The sequence below is a fragment of the Myotis yumanensis genome, unplaced genomic scaffold (genome assembly GCF_028538775.1).
Source record: "Myotis yumanensis isolate MYYU_CA2020_CCGP unplaced genomic scaffold, mMyoYum1.0.hap1 SCAF_1, whole genome shotgun sequence".
Lineage (NCBI taxonomy): Eukaryota > Metazoa > Chordata > Mammalia > Chiroptera > Vespertilionidae > Myotis > Myotis yumanensis.
In genome coordinates, this window is record NW_027223752.1 from 183,581,503 (window position 1) to 183,601,643 (window position 20,141).

Sequence of the window (20,141 nt, forward strand, 5' to 3'; positions counted from 1 at the left end):
CGTTTTTTTCTTGAAATTCAGACTTTCCTTCCGGGATTGTTTAGCTTGCTTCAGAGGTGTGTTTAGAACTTCCTATGGGAAATGTTTTGCAGGGGTTGCCAGTGGGATTTCCCACCATAGGTGGATTCGAAGCTTTGTTTCCTGTACTCTGCATTGCTGCCCTTTAAGAACTCAAGTTCTAGTCTCCAGACATCAGCAGGTGGCCTGGGCCAAGCGGCAGCTTCAACTCATTGACTTCTCTGCATGGATCCTTTCACATTGTTTTCAGCATCTCAGAACTTTTCTTGCCTCTTTTGGGCAGTTCAGCTATGCACTTTAGAAGATATTTTGTATATTCCATCTACCTTTTTTAGGAGTTTTGCCTTGCGAGTGGTTTTCAGGATATCTACTCGTTCATATTGCCAGAAACAAGTCTTTTGTCAATGTGGTCTTAAAATTCTTTCATCTCACAGAATTGTGTCATACACACAACAAACATTCAACAAAGTGTGTTTAATTGAACTGATAAGATTTCATCTGGGTTTCTGTGATGCTGCCTCATCATTTCCAAGTAACTTAGCATTTATGCCATTAGATAAATTTTGTCTTCTCCTTAAAACTTTACAGAATTATAAAATATTTTAAACATACAGAAAATAATATAATTGAAATATTTGTACTCGTCATCAAGATTAAACCATGTTAATGTAGTGCCCTATTTTCTTTAGTCTATGGTTATATGGTTATTTAACCAAGTGATATATATTATCATTTTGTATATTTTTAAAGTTTACATTAATAATATAGTGGTTTTCATACCCTTTTGAAACTTGCTTTTTTCCCCACTCAGCATCATGTTTGAAAATTTTATCTATGTTGATTCCTTAAACTCTAATTTAATTATTCTAATTCCTGAATATAATTTTATTAAAAATTACATTTTATTTAATAGTCCCTGTTTTCTAGAATAAATATATATATATATATATATATATATATATATATATATATATATCCTCTTGAGCAGGGGTCCTCAAACTTTTTAAACAGGGGGCCAGTTCACTGTCCCTCAGACCATTGGAGGGCTGGACTGTAGTTTAAAAAAAAAACTATGAACAAATTCTTATGCACACTGCACATATCTTATTTTGAAGTAAAAAAACAAAACAGGAACAAAAACAATATTTGTATTTGCATGTGGCCCGCAGGCCATAGTTTGAGGACCCCTGCTCTTGAGACTAATGTTTGAGAAATTTTTAAAATTAGATGTCTAGAACTGAAATTGTTGTATGATAGGATATACTTTAATTTATTATGTGTACTCAATTTCTTATATCTATTCTTTATGATTGTGATGTTGATCATTATAGAAGATAGGACATTTTTATCTTCTTTTTACTTGATATTTATAATTTGTGAAGAGTACTTATTAGTGGTCTGAATAAGGATCATGCTGAAATATGCTGTGCATGACATCTTGTGTATAATTCAAATTATATTAAAGTTTGTACAATTAAATAATGAATAATTAGGTGATTTGAAAAGTCACACCCCTCCTTTTTCTCTATAGGTATTTATGAGCCTCCATTTATTGTACTACTGCAGTGAACCAACCTTGGATGTGAAAATTGCCTTTTGTCAGGTGTGTGTTTCTTAGAGGTAAAACAAGGTACAGTATATTCCCTTGTATTTCCATTTTGCCATTCCATCTTTCACATGTTCCACATCAAATCTAGTATTTATGTAATATTAAAAGTAGCTTAGGAACTAGAAGAGGATACTTAGATGTTTTTTTCTTTCCTAGTTCATTTAAGTTAGAATAGGAATGAAGAGATTCCTTTTTAATGATTATAAATATAGCATTTAATCGCTTATAAAGTGGTTTCTTATTAGGTTTCACTTATACTTAACATTTTTAAAATTTCTTTTCAAATTCTTGAAATGAGGTTGAAGTCTCTGTTACTATTTCTCATCCTAAGGACTGATGAGCCCTGAGTAGCTCCAATACTCGTATATCATAACGTGCAGTTTGCTGATATCCAGTCTAACCAGTAGTTAGTAATAACATCTAAGCAATAATAATGACAAATAAATAATGAATTTAATAAGTAGACTTAATCTATAACGAATAGTAAGAAGGTGACAACAATGATTGGTCATGTGAATGGAGCAGGTAGGAATCTTCTTCTTGTATTTATATCAACTCTAGTTTTTTGAGGCACCTATGCTTGTTACAGATGTGCTTAAGGGAGTCCTAACCTAAGCCTGTTGTCAGTGTATAATTAATAGTGCTCCCTTTTCTCTCAGGAATCGTTCTTTGGAAAATACTGTAAATTTTATGATAATTCCATTTACACCCCAAGCAGAGTGCTTCACGACAGTTTGTCTGTAATCATTTTTTATTGTATCTTCTCATTTAGCTGTGCAGTAAATAGAGAAAGATATGCATCCATTGAAACAAGGTTTTAAAAAAATCCCTCTGCAGCTCCTTGTGGTAAAAACCAAAATTCTTATAATAAATACCCAAGCCTTTACCATCTAGCCAGTAGAAACCCCTCCCTGAAGTGTTCTTCCTTTATTATCCACTTGGCCCACTCCTTCACAACTTCAGGGCTTTGTTAAAATGCCATTTTTAAAGGGAGATTTTCCTGACTATCCTATTTAAAATTGCCTCTTCTTATCTCACACTGCCTCCTCAACTTCCTTGCCTTTCTTTTTTTCTGCCACACACTTTTCGGTATCTGATATACTATCCATGTGACAGGTATGTTGCTTCTCTCTCTCCACTAGAGTACATTTTCTTACTTGGGCAGGATTTTTTCAGTGGTGTGTCGGAACCAGCTTACATGGGCTCCCAAGTGATGGTTGTACACATCTCTTCCCAACTCTAAGTTCAATGATGAGAGGTTGGTAGATTAAAATCTGTCACGGAAGGAGTATTGCATAATGTAAATAAGCAATTGCTACAAATAAGTCCTCTTGCTGCCTCCAACACCCCTGAAATGTTGAACATTTACCAGCACATTGTTGGAATTTTGTCTCATTTGCACACTGCTGCCCTGTAGGACTAACAATAATATGTGGCCTAGGGCAGGCTTTTACCAAATATGTACCTAATGAATGAATACATGATACATGTTTATGTAATCAGTTGCAACTGTGGTAGTTCTCTGGTGGAAATGAATGAATTTCTGAGCCCTACCACTTTAAGTTTTATGACTGTGATCCTAGCCATTTACTATGGACATTAACACTTAAAAAATAAACAACAAATAAAAAAAAAACTAAGTTCATATTTTACATAGTTCAAGATTAAAACTGAACTTAGCCCTACCTGGTTTGGCTCAATGGATACAGCATCAGCCTGTGAACTGAAGGATCCTGGGTTTGATTCTGGTCAAGGGCAGGTAACTCGGTTGCAGGCTCCTCCCTGGCCCTGGGCCTTGGTTGGGGCTAGTGCAGGAGGCAATCAATCGATGTGTTTTCCTCACACCGATATTTCTCTCTCTCTTTCCCTCTCTCTTCCACTCTCTCTAAAACAAAAATCAATGGGAAAATATCCTTGGGTGAGGATTAAAAAACCCTGCAACAAACAAAAACAAAAAACACACACCACTGATCTTAAAAATTATTAATAAAAAATCTAAAAACATCAGCTATTTTTTCAGTCCAAAAAGTGTTTGTATAAGTTGAATTTATTTTCAAATTAGCTCCCAATATTTGAGTAAAGATACAGAACGTAGTTCTAACAAGATCTCTTTTAAAGCAAAGAAATAAAGAGAAGTGAAGCGTGACCTTTCTAATGACTGAACTTTTTGCTTTCTAGGAGTTTTCAGTGGCTAGAAAATATAATGCATAGTCTGTAACTTCCCTAAATTTAAAAATATTATAGCAAGCAGAAACTTTCTTCTGGGACTCCATATCTCATTTACTTTGCATGTAGAATTTTTATTTGTTAATAACATTTATTTTTTTTCTCTCTCCTGTAGCACTGTTTTCAGAGACAAAATAATATGTTGGCATTTGCTTTCAAAATGTGTTGTTTGGAAGCTTCTGGTTTCATGAGACATCTCATGGATTCTTGTGCTGTGGTGTTTCACGTAATCACCAGCAGGGTTAGGTTGCTCCCAATTTCTTGCCATAGAGACTATACAAAGATCTAAAGTAATTTGTCAACAATTAGTGATCAGGTATATCCAGACTTCAGACCTCTTGGATCTTAATCTGTGGCTTTTTAAAAATATGTTATATTTCCAATTTTCACTGTTATCAATAAGAAATCACAGAAAATAAACTTGCCTACATAGTTATTTATCAACAGAAAATATGTATATTATCTGTAATAGTATTAGCCTTATTCCTTAATTGAATTATTTGAAGAAAATAGGATTAAATTTTTAAACTGCTCTTATTTGTTTTGTTTTTGTTTGTTTTTTATAATCCCATCAAGCAACTTTTGCAAGCAAGCAGTTTCTTATTATATTCTGGGGAGAAATCTGTCTTTGAAGTGTTAGACAATAAAAGAACAATGTTTAGTTTGCACTGGTATGAATGCTTTACAAAAATATAGACCTACAGGGAGTTGAAACTGCAAAAACTCTTGATCCTCTTGAGAAATAGGTAAGCCTTCTTTTCTCAGTTGAACAAAAAAGTACGGAGCTGTTAGATTTCATATGAATTAAAAAGTTTTGTGGAAAGTGCTATTTTTGGACCTCTGCTGCAGTGAACAGATGAGTCAGGGTTTTAACCAGGGAATATAGACACAGAGATAGCCCGTGCTGGAAACTGCAGGCATACCCACTGGTGCCTACAGAATTTATGAGGTCCTAATGGGCATTACCATTAGTTGTACAGGTTTGTGTTTTTCTCACTCAAAGGTGACCACCTCGGGGACAGGACCAACACATCCTCACCCTTGACTTCCGAACGCAGAAATCTGCTTTAATTCAGTAAATGTTCAATAAATGCTTTTTAAATAAAAGAGAGTAAATCAATCTTAATAGAAAACACCACTTCTGGAGTAGAAAATTGTTTGCTTGCTTTTCAAAATTAAGTCACTTTCTCAATACCTTAACATCTTATAAGTGTATTAGCAGTAGATTTCATTGCGTTTTGGTTATTTTGGTAATCACAAATCAGTGTTTACCTAACATTTATTTGAAAGTTATTAAATAAAAAGTTATTAACTTATGGTCCTTTCTAAATGTTTGCTGATGTTTGAGTTGGTTATCAATTATTTAAAATGATTTCTTGATTTCTGAAAGTCTGAGACACAGGGGGTTCATATTAATGAAGCAACATTCATAAGTTTAAATAGCACTAGAACTAAAGGAACTGAGCTCAGTGGGCTTCTTTTTGGTTATGACACAGAAACTATGCCTCTGTGCAAAGTAGGTATCTATTCATTGACTGATTATTATTTGATTCCACCATTTATTTATTCAGCATGTCTTTACTGAGTACCTATAATATGTATCTGTAACTTGCAGAAATTAAGGATACAGGATAAATTATAGGGTTATTCCCTTCAAAGAGCACACTGCCTGATCTAAAGCACAGTAGAGGGTGGCTAGGCTTATAAACATAAAGAAGACCTACTCCTCTTTGAGCTAAAGACCTCAGTGATAACTGTGGGCCAAACAATAATGGATCAGAAAAACCCCAAAACCCCAATAATTACTGAATGCTTTCTATGTGTGAAGACTTCATTAAGATTTTTTCTCTCTTTAATCTTCACAACATTATTAATTGTCACAAGGCATTATCCAATTCTATTTCATTCTTGAGTTGGAAATCTCAACCTTTATACTAGGAAGTCTTTTCCTGAAATCTTGAACTTGAACTTCTTGAAATCTTTTATTGGTATACAGTGTTTTGGGTGAAGTGAGTAGCAACTAAATAGAACCACAATGCTATGATAATTTGCAAAGAAGCCTAATATCCCATTGTTCACCAGTAGGAAAAAAAATAAAGAATTTTATATAAATTCTAAAAGATGAATGTTATAAATAAGGCTTAAAATATTACTGGGAATATGACAAAAAATAGCTGCCTCATTGAGGAGTTCTTATTGTCAAAATTTTTCTTCAATGCTATTTGAATTCTTACTGGTTTTTGATATAGCACCTTGTTTTTTGATACATGTGATAGTTAAGACTGAGCATGTTGCTTTTTTTTATAGTTAAAGGATGCCTTGGAACACATAACAAACAGAATAGCAGGCATTGTTTCTGCTGACTTTATATAACAATCTTACAGTGGCATCATGAAACGACTCGATACGCTAGTCTTAACTATGAAAATGACTAGCTCAATATCATTTGTGCCAAAAGCAGAATCATCACTTTAGGCAGATACTTTTCAGTATCCAAAAGACAATACTTAAAGTATATCAAACAGATTGACCAGTTAATTTTCTGGAGATGCATTTTGCAGCTAATTCATTTTGGCTAGCCTATTGAGATAGATCAATATAATATCATAATACCTCTAATAGTGCCTGCCATATAGTAAGTGTTCAATAAATATTTAACAAATAGATGAAATTAGGCCCTTTAAATTTATATCCTGTTCTGAAAATCCAGTTTTCCATTACCAACACACGATTGTCTGCTTCAATCCTGAATTGTGAAATGTTCACTCTATTTCGAGACAATCCTATATAATAAAGAGCTAATATGCTAATTAGACCGGACAGCAGAACGACCATCCGGACAACCTTCCAGATGACTGTCCAGTTGACCTTCCAGATGAAGCCAGGGCTGTGAGGGCTGGCCAAGGGTGAGAGGGACTGCGAGGGCTGAGCGCCTTGCACAAATTTCGTTTACTGGGCCTCTAGTTGTTAAATAAGAGGACATGCTATTTATCTATTTCTCTTGATTTCCTAAGCTGTATTCCCATAGCTAGCTTTATTATAAGAATCCCACATCACTGTTTTAAATTATTTTAGCTGAACAAATGAGTGGTTTTGTAAAAAAAGAGCACATTGCCCTAGCTGGTTCCTCAGTGGTTAATGCATTGGCCCATAGAGTGAAGGGTGTGGTTTTGATTCCAATCAAAGGCATGTATTGAGGTTGCAGGCTTGATCCCTGGCCTTGGTTAGGGCATGTGTGGGAGGCAAACATCTCTCACATAGATGTTTCTCTCTGTGTGTCCCTCGTCCTCCCTTCCATGCTCTCTAAAAATCAATGGGGAAAAAAATTCCTCAGGTGAGGATTAACAACAACAACAAAAAGCACATGTCTTGGATTTGGATGATTGGATGAGCTTCATTACATATTAATTGGGACCACTAATTAATAGTTCTAAGACTTTGAGCCAATTTACTGCTCATTTCTCAGCTGCTGTTAGTGATAAATATCCTATATAAATAAAACGCGAATATGCACATTGTCTCCTTGACTGGGAGTCTGACCAGGAATTCGACCAGGGGGCGAGGCCAGCCGGCCAAACTCCTGTGATCCCTCCCCCAGGCCTGCTCAGCCCTATAGGCGAGGGCAGGCAGGCCAGACCCCACCCGTGCATGAATTTGTGCACCAGGCCTCTAGTCCTATACTAATAAAAGACAAACATGCAAATTGACCATACTTTCGCTATGACTTAAGCCATGCCCACCAGCCAATCAGAGCAACTATATGCAAATTAACCCAACCAAGATGGCGGCCGGCAGTCACGGAGCTGGAGCGAGCAAGAGGCTTGCTTGCTCCAGTGATAGAGGAAGCCAAGCTTCCCCGCTCTGAGCTCCACTGAAAGCAACAAAGTTTCAATTATAAAAGGTAAACAAACCCCAGATACCTGCTTTCGGCCAGCCGTGGCCATGGAGCTGGAGCGAGCAGGAGTGGGTTGCCCCTGGCGATGGAGGAAGCCAAGCTTTCCGCATGCCTCCGCTAAAGGCAACAAAGTTTCAATTATAGAAGGTAAATAAATCCCAGAATTAAAAAAAAAAAAGAAAAAAAGGAGAGACTGGGAGCTTAAGTCACCAGGGTGCTTGGCCAGCCTGGAAACGGCCCTCAGCCCCTCACCCAGACTGGCCAGGCACCCCAGTGGGGACCCCCCCACCCTAAAGGGGGTGTGGCCAGCCTGAAAACAGCCATCAGCCCCTCACTCAGGCTGGCCAAACCTCTATGGGGTGAGGGTCCCCACTGGGATGGGCATCCTCCAAGGGGTCCCACACTGCAAGAGGGAAGAGGCTAGGCTGAGGGACCCCCCTGAGTGCACAAATTTTTGTGCACCGGGCCTCTAGTAGTATATAACTGAATACATAGTTCACCTTTAGTAAGTAAGCAATTAATACTAGTTCACCTTTTTTCCCTTGATTCATATGACTCATATGACTCATAGATATACTGCTTACTAGCTATGGGAACCCCTCAGAAAGCAGCCTGACTAATGTGGAACATGTAACTGTAAGTGTGGCTACGGTCTTTCATCCCAATGAGAAACTGTGGTTGAGAAGAAAACTCCCACTATTAAAAGAGCTGCTCCCACAGTGGTTAGCTCTCTGGTAGCATTTTACTATGATCATTCATCAAGGGCCACTCTTTTCAGTGGCCCATTGTAGGCACACTCTGAGGAGGGAGTGCTGAGTAGGATCCTTTCAGGGCATATGCCAGATGACTGCTTTTCTGAAGGACCTCCATGGGCCTGCAGCTTGTGCAGTGCAGTGGTTGAGTAAAATCTCTCACTTTGTGCCTTGTTATCAGGAATTCAATTTCATATGAGTCATATTTACCAGAGAATCAAACTCCCCTGGTGCTGGTGAGAGTGAGGTTCTTATGATAACTTCAGAAAATGAATTTTCTAAGATTCACATGGGAGGATGGGATGTGGAAGAAGGCTTTATTTGTGTGTAATTACATTTCTCAGGTTCCAAAGTCCCCTGTCCCTTAAGCCAGTCCTGGAAAAGGTGCAGCTAGCATTCCAGCAGAGCCAGAAGCAAGGCCCGTGTCCAGAGCTGCTGTTCCATGTTGCAGCCGGGTGTGGTTTAGCATTGAAGTTAAAGTTTATTAGTCCATGTGTGGAGTCCAACAGGGCTGTGGACCATGTGGGCACAGGGAAGCACATCCCCCTGCCATAGGAGAGCCAGGAACCCAGTGTGCCAGAGAGAGAAGAGAGAAGAGCAACCTTCTGTTGTTTGGAAGTTTAAATATTCAGGTTTTGTGAACTCACAGTGGCCATGCCTATCCTGGCCACTGACTTGTTCCCCGGTATGACTGGCAGACAGGTAGACACCTTTCCACATCACTCAGACCTTTACTGGGCTTGAGTCTAAACAGTCTTTGTCCAGTCCCTCCCCTCATTGATCAGCGGGGAATAGACTTGGAAAGTGTTAAATGCAGCTTTTTTGGCAAAGCTGTATAAATGGCCTGCCTATATTATCTAGTCTTCCCTTTGATCATTTCCTGTTAAATAATAACCAGATTATTACAACAGTATCAATATGAAACATATTTCCATATCCTTTGATTAAAAAATATTGTATCTACTGCCCATTGTTTGGTTCCAGGTTTATTATAGAAAGAACTATTGAATATATTCTTCCTGTAGGTAAATGCTAGAGAAATTTTACCTTTTCTATGAACTTCTTTGATGCATATATGAGATCAATGAATCAAAACTTGCCACTCGTTGCCATTGTATTGTGTTGCCGTTATTTTTCCTTTGACTTTCTGGAAGCATGACACTAAGTTTTGTGCTCAAGGAGTACGTACCCATAACTTAAGACTTTAGGTCAGACTGTCATCTCCCAGCCTCTGCTTTATTTGACATTTGTTCTTAAAACCAGACTTAATGGTTTTAGTGTTCCTATATTTTTTATGGTGAACTGCACAAATTCTTTTCAGAACCACAAGGAATCTATCTATCTATCTATCTATCTATCTATCTATCTATCTATCTAAAAGCCTAAGTGACTGTTATGACCAAATGACCAGAACAACCAGTCGATCAGTCAGTATGATGCACACTGACCACCAGGGGGCAGATGCCCAATTCAGGTGGTCAGTGCGCTCCCACAGCCAACTTCCCACAGCCAGCCAACCTCCTGCAGTCCCTCCCCATGGCCAGTTCTTCCCCCCGGCCGGCTGGCCCTGATCTGCCCCAATTGGGGCTGGCTGACCAACCTCCCGCAGTCCCTCTCCCAAGGCAGGCCAATCAACCTCCCACAGTCCTTCCCCCCAGCCAGCCAACCTCCCCTGGCCCCGATTGGGACTGGGTGAGATGGCCTCGATTGGTCCTGATCTCCAGCAAGGCCTAGGGACCTCACTTGTGTACGAATTTGTGCACCAGGCCTCTAGTATAAATAATAAATGAATGAAAGAGTAAAATGACTTGTTCAAGGTTTCAGAGCTATTAAGTGCAGAAGTAATCCAGGCATATCATTAAAAAGAAACTAAGGAAGCTTAACCTCTAAAAATTCTTAAACCTCAATATTTTCTGCTCAAAAATTAACTAGCAGTAACATAGCAGTCATGCACACATGAAAATGGGGAGGGAGTGCTTGTGGAATGTAGGTTATTCAATTTGAGAAAAATGCAATCAAGGCTTTGGATACCTGCAGGATAAGATCAGTCATATGGGGCATTTTTCTTTGCAAAACTCCATAACTATAGACCAGCAACTGAACTGATGATGGGGACTCATTGCACAAGGCCCTTTCTTACAAGCCTACATAAAATTCAGTCTTTTTACAGAACAGATTATATTTAGAACAGATTTCCTCTCTCCCTACCAAATGGCCAGTGGCAAGAAAGCCTTCTTTTAATTTAGCTTTAAAATTTTTGGCAGATGGGAGATGAGGAGAAATTTGCCTTGAATCTTTGCAAAAGAAAATTCAATTAAATTCTATTATATTCACATAGAAATAATTATTGAAAGATTTGATTTTGGGTGGTGGGCACATGGTGCAATATATAGATCTTGTAACATAGAAACCCACACTTGGAACTTCTATGTTCATGTTGACCAATGTCACTCAAATAAATTTAATTAAAAAATAAAATATCTTTAATTAATAAAAGAAATAATTGTTGAGATTTAAATACAAGATTAATATTCAGTGGAGGAATTATTTTTTAAAATAATTTGATCAATAGAATAGACTATTCTAAATCTGTAGTTATTTTGAACCATAATGATCTTCAAAATTTACTATTGTGTTGATTTATAATTTTTAAATATAATATTCCTTCTTTGTAATTAATTTTCTCTCTTTTTTTCCTTCTTTCTTTCTTTTTTTCTTTTAAAAAATATATTTAGAGAGAGACGGAGGGAGAGGGAGAAAGAGAACATCAATGTGAGAGAGGAACATTGATCAGCTGCCTCTTCCACACCTCCTACTGGGGAACAAGTCCACAACCGGGGCATGTGCCTTGACTGGGAATGGAACCAGTAACCTTTTGGTGCCTGGCCGATGCCCAACCAACTGAGCACACTGGCCTGGGCTGTCATTAACTCAATCAACATATTAATTTATTCTCGGAAAGAGATTGTCTATTTTTCTGAGTATTTATGAAAATCTTGAATTTCAGACAGTCTTCCCAAGCATTTTAGTATAAATTTAATATAAAAAATATAAAGAGATGATGGAAAATTTGAGCTAATTGAGAGAACATCGGTCAGGCACTCTATTGAACCTATGAGATAAGAAAACACATCCCTGGGGATTATGACATCTGGGCCTGATAAACAGGTGCTGATATCAAGGAGAGTCATCCTGGCATCATTTTTGACGTTTGCATCCTTTGTTTACTTGGTTTGACCTGCATTGCTTACAATTTTTGCCTCTCCAAATAGCCCTCTTTGAATGGTGACATCTACTACCTCCCATGTTTTCTAAAATAGTTGTTCTGAGACTAATGGTCACTAGAGGGGAAGCAGGTTAGGGGACTGGGTGAAACACATGAAGGGGTTAAGAAGTATAAATTGGTAGTTACAAAATAGTCATGGGGATGTAAATTATAGCATATCATCAATATTGTAATAACTTGCATGGTGCCAGGTGGGTACCAGAAATATCAGGGGAACACTTTGTAAAGTATATGATTGTCTAGCCACTATGCTATACACCTGAAACTAATACTAAATAATACTGAATGTAGAGAAACCAAGATGGTGGCATAGTTAAACACCGGAAATTTCTGCCTCGCACAACCACTTCAAAAATACAACGAAAAGACAAAACGGACATCATCCAGAACCACAGGAAGGCTGGTTGAGTGGAAATTCTACAACTAGAAGGAAAGAGAAAAGCACACTGAGACTCAGAGGAGGTGTGGAAGTAAAGTGCAGAGGTATGGAGGCGCACGTGGAAAGGGCTGGCAACTGAGGACACGGTTGTCTTTTTCAATCGGCTTCCTCTCACAGGTGCTTGCAGCGATTACCGGGACACTGAGATGCGGGGCCTCTTAGGGTAGAACTGAGGATCAGCCATAGCTGTTTGCTCCGTCCTGTTAATTCCCTGAGACCCCGCCCCACCCAAGCTGTGCGCAGAGGCTTTTGCATATGAAAGGCCTGTCCCTTTGCAATCTGAAAATTACCTAACAAACTGAAGCTGGGTCACAGAGACCCAGAACTTCCAAAAGAAGGCCCAAGGCCCCACAGCAGCTTGCATTGCTTCACAGCTGGGCCTCATCTGGGCACCTACAAACCCCAAACAAAGAAGAGGAATCTGCAGATCTCTCTGAAGCTCCTGCTGGGTAGCCTTAGCCAGAGGATAAATTAGCACCTCCTTAGAGATCCAAGAGCCAGTGTACCCAGTGGTCAGAGTGGAACCATCCAGATTACAACTCCTCAGATCTATCAGGGACACACTCAGGGGGCAGACTCAGTGAGCACTAAAGCCCCATTGAAGCAAGTCTTGCCCCAGAAGTGTGTCTCCAGCCCAGAAGTTCGTCTCCAGCCCAGAAGTTCTCCCACTGCAGACACAGCTGATTCTCACAGCCAATTGGCCTGGAGGTCAATTCCTCCCAGTGATACCTACAACAATCAAGGCTTAACTACAACAAAACTGTGCACACAGCCCACAAAGGGGTGCACCAAGAGTGTCCACCTCAGGTAATTGGGGAGGCTGAGCCATTGGGCCCTATAGGACACCTAGCACAGAAAGTCACTCTATCAATACAAGGAAGCACAAAAAATGCTGAGACAAAAAAACAGGTCACAAATGACAAAAATGGAGGAAAGCAAACTACTGGATATGGAGTTCAAAACCACACTTATAAGGTTTTTCAAGAATTTTCTAGAAACCGCCGATAAACTTAGTGAGACCCTCAAGAAATCTAGTGAGACCCTCGAGGTATGAAAAAGGACCAACTAGAAATTAAGCATACACTGACTGAAATAAAGAATATTATACAGAGTTCCAACAGCAGACTAGAGGATCGCAAGAATAAAGTCAAAGATTTGAAATATGAAGAAGCAAAAAACACCCAACCGGAAAAACAAAAAGAAAAAAGAATCCAAAAATATGAAGATAGTATAAGGAGTCTCTGAGACAACTTCAAGTGAAACAACATCCGAATTATGGGGGTGCCAGAGGAAGAGAGAGAGAGCAAGATATTGAAAACCTATTTGAAGAAATAATGACAGAAAACTTCCCCTACCTGGTGAAAGAAATAGACTTACAGGTCCAGAAAGCGCAGAGAACCCCAAACAAAAGGAATCCAAAGAGTACCACACCAAGACACACCATAATTAAAATGCCAAGAGCAAAAGACAAAGAGAGAATCTTAAAAGCAGCAAGAGAAAGACAGTCAGTTACCTACAAGGGAGTACCCATAAGACTGTCAGCTGATTTCTCAACAGAAACTATGCAGGCCAGAAGGGAGTGGCAAGAAATCTTCAAAGTGATGAATACCAAGAACCTACAACCAAGATTACTTTACCCAGCAAAGCTATCATTCAGAATTGAAGGTCAGCTAAAGAGCTTCACAGATAAGAAAAAGTTAAAGAAGTTCATCACCACCAAACCAGTATTATATGAAATGCTGAAAGGTATCCTTTAAGAAGAGGAAGAAGAAGAAAAAGGTAAAGATACAAATTATGAACAACAAATACACATCTATCAACAAGTGAATCTAAAAATCAAGTGAATAAATAATCTGATGAACAGAATACACTGGTGAATATAATAGAATCAGGGGCATAGAAAGGGAGTGGACTGACTATTCTGGGGGGTGGGAGGGGTGTGGGGGGTGCGGGAAGAGACTGAACAAAAATCGTACACCTATGGATGAGGACAGTGTGTGTGTGGGGGGGTAAGGGCAGAGGATGGGGTGGGAACTGGGTGGAGGGGAGCTATGGGGGGAAAAAGAGGAACAACTGTAATAATCTGAACAATAAAGATTTAATTAAAAAAATAATATTGAATGTAAACTATAGTTGAGAAATAAAATTTAAATAAAATGCAATAGAAGTTCTAAAAGTATGAAACTTTTTAGAAATACAAATTCTTAGTGCTATCATAGTTCCACTGAATCAACACTTTTATTGGGGCTCAATGGTTTGCCTTAAATTGCTGCTCTTCTCAATATGAATTTTTGTTTCTATCTTTCTAATCATCAGCTCTCTTTGGTTCTTCTCAGTTCAAATCATAAGTTATGTGACCTAAGCTAAGGATATTATAAAACATGTAACTGGAGAAATTTTTTTAGCATTGACAATATTTTTCTATAGTGTGCTTAATGGTATATTTTAATAGGCACTTAGAGAAAAGTTTGTTTGAACTTTACAGTCATGACAAACAAGACTGCATGGAAACTGGGGATAAAAGATACTGTGTTAAATATGTTCTATGCTTTTTAAAACCCAATTTGGATTTGTAAGCTTAGGGCACAGACGAGATCTGGGGTAAGTTCTTCAACACAACACCTTGCCATCCAAGAAAATTTCCAATGCTGTTATCCCTGTGTCTTACTGCTAATAATTAAAATAGCCTTTCCCCAATTATTTGAGAATTATTACTTTCAAAAATGTAATTCCTAACCTTTAGACTTTATTTAAAATTTAATTCAAAATTAAATATAAAGAGGGAACTTGAAAGGAAAATGTGTGTGTGAATTCACAATTACTGTAATGATGATTTTCAATCTTATTTTGAGAAATTATGTGCTCTGAAATGGAGATAAAAGGTCACTGAGTAATTGTTATTGTAGAAAATATGCTAGGGTATTAGGCATTTCATTTGAATAGCTTTTATGTGTCTTTTTGACTGGGAAGTCTCTCGTTGTTAAAAGTTTTGCTACTGGTATAAGATCTGTGATTGTCTTAACAATTTAATGAAACTACCACCAAGTCTATATATATATAGTTTCCCTATTATATGAAAAGTCCTGTTGTACCTATGCACTGGGAAAGACCAAGGGGACTTCTCAAGAGTGTGCATAATTGCTAGGACATAGTGGTCCATTCCATTACAGCATGAGGTGTGGGGTAATCCTTGTCCTAACTAGGACGCTGGCTTCCAGTTTGTGTGCCATCAGTAATGGAATCTGGCAGACCACAGAGACACAAAGTCTGTTCCCTGAGGCAAATGCAGAAATAGTATTTCTGCTGCATGATAAGAGTTTTTCTTTCTAAATACCTCAGGCAGAGCTGTGTGATCTATTTTACAATTTTCAGGGGGAAAACCCTCAGTGAGTGGCTCTCACCATGCATCAGAATACTTAGGGACTTAATAAAACAGAATGTTGGTCCCGTCCCAAAGAGTTACTGATCCAATTGGTGTGGGGTTGGAGTGAGCATTTGCACTTCTTTTTTATTTTTTAAACTTTTTTTTTTTTTTTTTATTGTTGAGACTATTACAGATGTCCCTATCTCCTCTGCCTTGCCTATCTCCACCCAGGACCCAACCCCCTTCCCTCTGGCCATCACCACACTGTTGTCTATATGTGTCAGGCATGTAAGTTCTTTGGCTAATCTCTTCACCTTCTTTCATCCAGTCCTCACTTCCCCCCTCCCCTCAGACAGCTGTTAGTCTGTTCTCTGTTTCCATGCCTCAGCTTCTATTTTGTTTGTCAGTTTATTTTGTTCACATGTAAGTGAGATGATATGGAATATATCTTGCTCTGACTGGCTTATTTTGCTTAGCATAATAATCTCCAGGTCCATTCATGCTGTCACAAAAGGTAAGAATTCCTTTTTTTAATGGCCACATAGTATTTCATGTACTACAGCTTTTTTATCCACTCATCTCCTGATGGGCACGTGGACTGTTTCCAGATTTTGGCTATTGTAAATAACACTGCTATGAACATAAGGTTGCAGATATTCTTTTGAATTGGTATTTTTGGATTCTTAGAATATATTCCCAGAAGTGGTATCACTGGGTCAAAAGGCAGTTCCATTTTTAATCTTTTGAGGAAACTCCATACTATTTTTCACAGTGGCTGCACCAGTCTGTATTCCTACCAACAGTGTACAAGGATTCTCTTTTCTCAGCATCCTTGCCAGCACTTGTCATTTGTTGGTTTACTAGTATTGATGGTAGCCATTCTAACAGGTGTGAGGTGATATCTCATTTTGGTTTTAATTTGCATTTCTCTGATGATTAGTGATGTTGAGCATTTTCTCATATGTCTATGGGTTTCTGTATATCCCTTTTGGAGAAGTGTCTATTCAGGTCATTTGCCCATTTTTTAATTGGATTGCTTGTCTTCCTGGTGTTGAGTTATAATTCACTTGTCTCATGTTTTTGTTGTTTTTTCACAGGGATTCGATAAACAAGTGGATGTGTCATATATTGCCAAACATTACAACATGAGCAAAAGCAAAGTTGACAACCAGTTCTACAGCGTGGAAGTAGGAGACTCAACCTTCACAGTTCTCAAGCGCTACCAGAACCTAAAGCCTATTGGCTCTGGGGCTCAGGGAATAGTTTGGTAAGTGGAATGGATTTAACATATATATATATTTATAATGCATGTGTTTATAAGATGTTTTTATTGATTTTAGAGAAAGAGGTAGGGAGAGGGAGGCAGTGTGGGAGAGAATGAGAATTCCCTCTCATGTGCACCTGGACAGAGGATCAAACCTGCAACCCGGGCATGTGCCCTGACAGAAAATTGAATCCATGACCCTTCCTTGTATGGGAAGACAACCCAACCTAACTGAGCTACACCAGCTAGGGCTTAACCTATATTTTTAAAGGGAACACCCTTTGTCAACTAGACACACACACACACACACACACACACACACACACACACACGCGTGCATACAGACACAAGCAAAAAAAATCTATAAATAAATTGCATGACTGGGAGGGAAAATGCATGCTACTGAAGAAAAATAAAACTATAAGCATTATTTGTAATTCATTATCCATTTGCTAACAGTATGTACAACTTCACTTGTGACTACTTTTTGTGGTTTCAAAAATATTTATTACACTATAGTCAGTAAAAAAACCCCTCAGACCAGAGGTTTTAGTAGCTATTATTAGTGCACATAAAATTCATTTTAATGTTTTCACATCAAGAAATGAGGGGATGTGTGCTAAGATAATTAGCAGATAAAATTACCTACATTCCAAAGAAGTATAAAATGCTATCTCAAATGTCTCTGCGAGTTTTAAAGTTCAATGTTTAAAGTTGTTACCTATTTAAAAAGTGGTATTTTTAAAAATTTTGCTGAGTGTTTCCAAAATGGAAAGATTCTGTGATCCTTGGTAACCATTTTTTTAGACATTTTCCAGTGGCCAATTGAAATGATGACAAATCAAGATCTAATTTACCTGTTTCAGATTCGTAACTATTTTATTTAGATAGTTTTAAATAGTGTAGCAATTAAATGTTTAGTATGAAATATTTAGTATGAACTTATTAGTATAATAATTTTCAATCTGATAGCTTGCACTTATAAGTAAAAATTTGGGGCATGTATTATAAATACATATATTTATATTTATAAAAGATATTTATGTCAGTATTTTTATTTGTTATATAACTTACTGCTATATTAGTAATGTTCATTTAAAAACTTAGGGGAATGGGGGGGTGGGGAGTGATTAATGGGGGAACTTATATGCATATATGCATAGCACATGGACACAGACAATATAGCGTGGTGAAGGCCTGGGAGGGGCGGGTGAGGGATGGAGAGGGTCAATAGGGAAAAACATACAGAGGGGACATCTGTAATACTTTCAACAATAAAAATAAATTTTTAAAAAAATCATACACACTTTTACCAGATGAGATAAAGACTTTTTGAGCAGTTTTAGGTTCACAGCAAATGGAGAGGAAGGCGCAGAGATTTTCCCCTGCATGGATTCCTGCATTATCAACATCCCCACTTGAGTGGTACACTTATTACAATGGATAAATCTACCTTGACAGATCATAATCACCAAAGCCCATAGTTTACATTAGGATTCACTCTTGCTGTTGTATATTCTATGGAGTTGAACAAACTTAAAATGACATGTGTTCACTGTTATGGTATACAAAGTATTTCTACTGTCCCAAAAATCCTCTGTGTGCTTCCACTACTCCCAGCCTCTGGAACCATTGATTTTTTTTACTGTTTCCTAGTTTTGCCTTTTCCAGAATGATTTTAGATGGAATCAAACAGTATGCAACCTTTTCATATTGGCTTCTTTCACTTGGTAATATACACTTAACATTCTTTTTCATGGCGTGATAGCTTATTTCTTTTTAGAACTGACTAATATGCCATTGTCTGGCTGTTCCACAGTTTACCTATCTATTCACCTACTTTAGGCTATCTTGGTTGCTTCCAAGTTTTTGAAAATTATAAACAAAGGTGTTTTAAACATCCATGTACAGATATTTGTGTGAACATAAGTTTTAAAGGTTCACTTTATTTTGACAACTGGTTTTAAGTTTACTCTGAATGCTTAGTTACTGCAAATGGCAGAATTGCAGGTTGGTGCATTTACTAATCCTTTTACTCCATTTAAACCTCATTTATCAAACATACCAAGTTTTTTTTTTTATGGAAATTTGCCCAGTAAATTTCAATCTTTTATAGTGCCAATCAGTAGTTGTTTTGGAATTTGAAAGATGGAATATTTTAATATTTTAACTGTGGAGCAAACCTTTCATTTTGAAGATATTTATACAGGTAAAGCAATTTTATTTATTTATTTGTCTGTTTATGGTGCAGGTATGACACAAAACAATTTCATTATTTATTAAGCAAAAATGATGGTTGCCCCAAAGTTTAAGGTGCCTTGACCCTAATCTCCAGAATCCTTGAATATGTTATCTTATGTGGAAAAACAGTATGTAACCTTAGCAGATGTGATTAAGGTTAAGGGTCTCAAAATGGGGAGGTTATCCTAGAATATGCAGGTGACCCCAATCTAATCATGTGAGTCCTTGAAAGTGGGAAAGTAAGGCAGAAGAGTGGGTCAGAGAGACGCAACGGGAAGGAGAGAGAGATTCTAAATCTGAGAGAGACTTGCCTTATTGTTGCTGGCTTTGGAGATGGGGGAAAAGGGTCATGAGCCAAGAAAAAGGTGGCCTTTAGAAGCTGGAATGGCCCTCCGCTGACAATCAGCAAGAAAATGGAGGCCTCGGTCATATAGCCACAGGCATTGTAATCTGCCAATGAACCCCCGAATGAGCAAGGAAACAAATTCTTCTCTAACACCTTCAGAATGGCACTCAGCTGCTGGCAACTTGATGCTAACCTAGTGAGAGACCAAGGGAGGACTTCTTATCTACAGAACAGAATTATAAGATTATAAATTTGCATTGTTTCAGCATGTAGGTTTGTGGTGATTTGTTGAGGCAGCAATACATGGTATAGTAAATATTTTATTATTACAAGCAGGTAAAATGAACTATAATGTTTTTAAAGGTCTTAAATATTTCAGGGTGCCTCTGTTAACCCTCTTATGTTTGAGAAATTCCTGCTTTAAGTCACATGTTTATCTCTGGGTAATAAGTCCCCTGCCAGCAGGGTAAAGTGTGTATGGGAGGGGCCAGTGTTAATGTGTATATTAAATAGAGTAAGGTTTAATTTCTTTTTTAGATTACAATATATATTTAAGTTTGCATCCTACTGGATGGTTGTGTACCACTTGGAGAGTGGGATTCCCATTTAGGAGATCATTGCATTCATGAAAGACTTTCAAAATGAAATAGAAAATATAATAAGACCAAAAATTCTTATAAAGGAGGAGAGATGGGAGGAGG

General features: G+C 37.9%; 1 protein-coding gene across 6 annotated transcripts in view; it reads left to right on the top strand.

Moving 5' to 3' along the window:
- Positions 1-20,141, top strand: part of MAPK10 (mitogen-activated protein kinase 10) — a 280,579-nt gene that overhangs the window by 125,719 nt on the left and 134,719 nt on the right. For 4 of the 6 annotated variants that reach the window (XM_070393316.1, XM_070393300.1, XM_070393343.1 and 1 more), the window contains exons 3-4: positions 1,550-1,621; positions 16,687-16,856. In XM_070393316.1, coding sequence (XP_070249417.1) covers positions 1,556-1,621; positions 16,687-16,856 — 236 coding nt within the window. In that variant the 5' untranslated portion in view covers positions 1,550-1,555. Of the gene's footprint in view, positions 1-1,549; positions 1,649-16,686; positions 16,857-20,141 lie in introns of all 6 variants that reach the window. The other 2 variants (XM_070393324.1, XM_070393333.1) reach the window with 2 other exon arrangements.